Raw genomic sequence first — 4,847 nt, 5'->3', positions numbered from 1 at the left:
GTAAAGTCTATTTACTTGTTAGTTACTCATAATCAATATTATTTTATAGTTATTATTGAAAAGTTTGTGTTTGTAAAGCAACAATTTTAACTTACTGGATATAAAAAAAAATATTACTAAGATAATAAAACTTTTCCTTGTAGATGTTGTTGACAAATATAATAAATAAACTGGGAGATCCGTCACAAGCAGTGGCTTCTAAAGTGATATATCATCTTTGTCAATTGTTGTTCAACCATCCTAATATGAAGGCGGTGGTGCTTGCTGATATTGAAAAGATGTTGTTTAGGTAAGTTTTAGATATAGGTGAAATTTAACAGTGGTAGTGCCCGCTTTAACATGTTAGCACTGCAGGGCACGCCCCCAGTAATACCACGACCACACAGAAGACAAGTGTGAAGTGGAAGCAATTCCGTGTACAGTCTGATGAGTGTGGTGCCGGTGGGCCAATTTGAGTCCCTTTCCCCGTTCCACTCTTTTCTTATAAGGAAAGGATTGGATGGGAAAGTGGATTTGACGGTGGAGGAGGCGCATAGGAAGGGGAAATATCCTCTTTATGTGCGTCTCCTCCTCCGTCAGATAAGGGTAGGCAACGCACCTGCGATTGCGGATGTCTATGGCAGCGGTCGCTTCGCCATTTTGGCGGATTTAGGTGGCCGCTCGCTCATTTGCCACCTTATTTTTTGAAAAAAAAAATAGCAATTACAGTAGAACCTCGATAACGCAAACCTCGATAACTTAAAAACCTCTATAACTTAGGATATTTTGTGTTTCCCTACGACTTTAACTTATCGAGGTTCTACTGTATTAACATAAGTATGTTGTAACTGGATTTAAAACATCTGTAATACAAATGTCAGATAAACTGCATATTTTAAACTATAATACATGAATTTCAACATTATTTAATATTTTTTTATTAATATTATAATGAGGAAAGATTTGTGTTTTTGTATGTATTGAAATAACTCAAAAATTACTTTGTTTTGTTTTCATATAATATAAGTTGGAAAACGAGTAAGCAACCACCTGATTCCGCCAAAATAACTGCCCATAGATATCCGCAATTGTATATGCGTTGCCTACCCTTCATTGATGGAGGAGACGCACATAAAGAGGACATTTCTTCTTCCTCTGCGTCCCAGCCGTCAAATTACTGGGACGATTTCAAAATTTCTTTTACCATTAAGGGTGGATTGCTGATGTAATTTCTTCTTCCAGGACAAACATTTCACCTAGAGCTCAATATTACGGAATCTGTTTCCTCAACCAATTCTTCCTCGGCAAAGATGATTCAAAAATAGCGGAGAATCTAATAAGGATTTATTTTTCATTCTTCAAAGCATCTATTAAAAAGGTTTGTTGTTAACATATAATCACGGAATGCTTTTTAATCTACACTTTTATGAAGAAATATTTATTTGTTTGTAATAAATAGACTCAAAAACTATTGGACTAATTAAAAAATTTCTTTTACCACTAGACTGCTATATTATCACTAAGTAATATAGGCCATAATTAATATTGTTATATAATTTTTTAATTATAAAAATCTATGTTAGCAAATTGCAATATCAGTTGTCAAGTTTAGTACCACCTCGTGTTTGTATTAAGATTCGTGCGAAGATGTTAAAGCGGGCTCTTCCACTGTTTAATCTTTACTAATATAATAAAGCGTAAACACAGACTACTTTGTAGCGTAGGATGTCAGCAATCATAGCATATTTTTTAATGTTTCTTTACTTATTAAAAAGCCCTTCAGTTACGCCACGCTTCAGGCTATATATTTTCACGCTATTAAATTTAGAGAGTAAGTAGAAAAAACTTCCATGTCGAAAATACTATAAACTACAAGTTGCTAACACGAAGCATTGTAATAGTGATTTTGACATTTGACAAATAAACAATAAAAAGGATTCATAATTTCATGCGGATGAAGCCGCACGGGAACAGCTAGTTTATGATATGATAATTTCAGGGTGATATAGATTCTCGTTTAATGTCAGCGATATTGACTGGTGTGAAGCGTGCGTACCCGTTCGCGGACAGACAGCGACTGGCGATAGCGGAGCACGTGTCCGCGGTGCACAGGCTGGTGCACCTCGCGGGGCTTAGTGTCTCTGTGCACGCGTTAGCCCTGCTCTTTCACATCAGTGATGCCTCCGAGGGCACTGCGGACAGGTGAGTTAGTGTCTCTGTACACCGCTAAATATGGGTAGTGCTCGGCTATACTTATATCTATACTACCCCACCGTCAAATCTACTTTTCCTTCCCATCTTCTTAAGAAAAGGGTGGAAAGGAAAATGGACTAAAATTGGGCCTCCGGCACCACACTCTTCAGACTGTACGCGGAATTGCTTTCACTTCACGCCTGTTTTCTGTGTGGTCGTGGTATTGGTGGAGGCGAGCCCTACAGTGCGAAGATGTTAAAGCGTGCTTTACCACTGTCAAAGTGTTAGTGTCTCTTTGCTCACGGCACAGCTCTATACTATTTCTTCTCTATCTCTACTACAATAAAGCGTAAACGCACTTTGTGGCGTAAGATGTCAGCAAACACAGCATATTTTTGAATAATCCTTTCTTTAGTAAAAAGCCCTACAGTTACGACACGCTTTTGTTACTTTTTACATAGAGAATTTTTTTTTTTTTTTTTCAGATATTACACAGCGTTATATCGTAAACTGACAAATGCTGAGATATTCAATACAAGTCATTCCGCATTACTCTTCTCTCTTATATACAAGTCGTTAAAACAGGACAAGAATATAGACCGAGTGACGTCATTCATAAAAAGATTATTGCAACTCTGCTGTTATATGACACCCGCGCAATCTTGTGGCATGCTCTTTTTGGTGTCACAAGTGTTGAAAGATGGTGTCAAGAAAGATGCCATCAAATTAGTATGGAGTAAGAGAGATTTTAAAGAGGTATGTTTATTGTTAGTAGAAAACACACAGAGACACAAACACACACAGCTTAAGTAACCAAAACTAGTATAGAAATGAGAAATTATGTTTAAATAGCTTTTACCCGCGACACCGTACGCGTGAAAAAAAAAACAAAAGTAAGTAGCCTATGTCTTCCAGAATGTCCTCCACATCTATACAAAATTTCATCGAAATCCGTTCAGCCGTTTAGGCTACAAACTCTTACAAACATCCATCCAAACTTTCGCATTTATAATATTAGTATGATATAATGAAAATGTTGTTTATTATCTAGATTTTTTTAGAGTTAAAATTGATACAAACATTTGTATTTGGTATAATTCACTTCTATGAAAAAAATATCCACTAACTTTAAGTTATAAATTCTTTGAATAATACTTACAAATACTAAAATTTATATTCGAAGCAAAGATAACTATTTTAAAGGACTAAGAAACTTTAAAAATACTTTAAATTTAAAACATGTGTTAACTAAAGAATATAAAAATATTAAGTAGTATGTTGTAATTTTATTTTTTGAATCTTTATAGGAAATTAAAGACGAAGAAACAAAGACAGAAGAAGAAGGAACGAATACAGAAGATACAATAACAGAAGAACAAAATGAAATAGAAGTTAACGATACAATAAACGACACAATTGATTCTACGGAAGATAATAATGAAGTGAAAATAGAAAGCAAGAAAATCGATCTTCTTCGAGGCGATAAGAAAGATTTATTACTAGGTAAGTTTTTGAAGCTTATATCTTTCAATTTAAAGCCTAAATATTGTTAAAAACAACCAAAGAGAGCATTTTATACAGCAGAACCTCGATAACTTAAAAACCTCTATAACTTCAAAACATAATATGTTCCCTTCCCATCAGAGTCCAAAACCTCTATAACATAGACTCTTGATAATTTAAAACCGCTATAACTTTATATTTTGTGTTTGCCTTGGACTTTGAGTTATCGCGGTTCTACTGTATTTCAGACTAGCTGTTCCAGTGCGGCTTTGTCCGCATAAAGTTATGAAAATTTTATTTAATTGTTTCAAAATGACGTGACATGACAAACCTTAGCAATCTTTCTTTCTTGATGTTGGCAGCAACTTATGGTCTCTTTCCCACATTAGGGTTTTTATCCAAAATATTTACCCCCTAAGTTTAATGGCGTGAAAATATATAGCCTAAAGCGTGACGTAAGTTTAGGGTTTTTATTTAAAAAAAGAATTATTAAAAAATATGCTGTAATTGCTGAGATCTTAGGCAACAAAGAAGTGTGTGTTTACGCTTTATTATAATAGTATAGAAAAACACTTTTTCTTATATAATCCATATAATGTCACCTGATTTGTTTCACAATTTTCAAAAAAATAATATTTTTTGTTGAAAATATAAAAAAGTTATTTATTATAGTCTTTGTTAAAAACATCATCATTTAGACTTAAGGCGTAATTCTTCAAACTAACATCCATCTAAACATTCGCATTTATAATATTAACTAGCTTTCATACACGACTCCGTCCGCGTAGATTTACAAATAAAAGTGAGTAGCCTATGTGTTCTTCCAGATTATCCTCTATATCTATACTAAATTTCATCGAAATCCGTTCAGCCGTTTAGGCTACAAACTCTAACAAACATCCATCTATCTAAACTTTCGCATTTATAAGATTAATTTCTTTCCAGATGATGATGAAGAGATGTATGTAGATTTGAAGATGGATGATGAAGGGAACATAAAACCGAAGAAGCGCAGAACCGCTGCTGTTACAGGCTGGTTCCACGCTAAAGTGAAATCAGAGGAAGATGCAGAAGATAAAGAAGGAAAGAAGAAGGAAGCAGCAGATAAAGAGATCATCGCTAAAATACAATTGACAAAAGCCGCTAATACTGATAGAGTGAGTTTTTTTATA

At 34.4% G+C, this 4,847-nt stretch overlaps 1 protein-coding gene across 1 annotated transcript in view; it reads left to right on the top strand.

The window, feature by feature from the left end:
* Positions 1–4,847, top strand: part of LOC106108695 (CCAAT/enhancer-binding protein zeta) — a 16,786-nt gene that overhangs the window by 3,143 nt on the left and 8,796 nt on the right. Inside the window, exons 7-10 of the mRNA XM_013289954.1 lie at positions 144–289; positions 1,222–1,357; positions 1,979–2,181; positions 2,658–2,928. Coding sequence (XP_013145408.1) covers positions 144–289; positions 1,222–1,357; positions 1,979–2,181; positions 2,658–2,928 — 756 coding nt within the window. The remainder of the gene's footprint in view (positions 1–143; positions 290–1,221; positions 1,358–1,978; positions 2,182–2,657; positions 2,929–4,847) is intronic.

The sequence above is a fragment of the Papilio polytes genome, unplaced genomic scaffold (genome assembly GCF_000836215.1).
Source record: "Papilio polytes unplaced genomic scaffold, Ppol_1.0 DF821400.1, whole genome shotgun sequence".
Lineage (NCBI taxonomy): Eukaryota > Metazoa > Arthropoda > Insecta > Lepidoptera > Papilionidae > Papilio > Papilio polytes.
The sequence above is the reverse complement of the archived record's forward strand: the minus strand, read 5'-3'. Positions and strand labels throughout refer to the sequence as shown.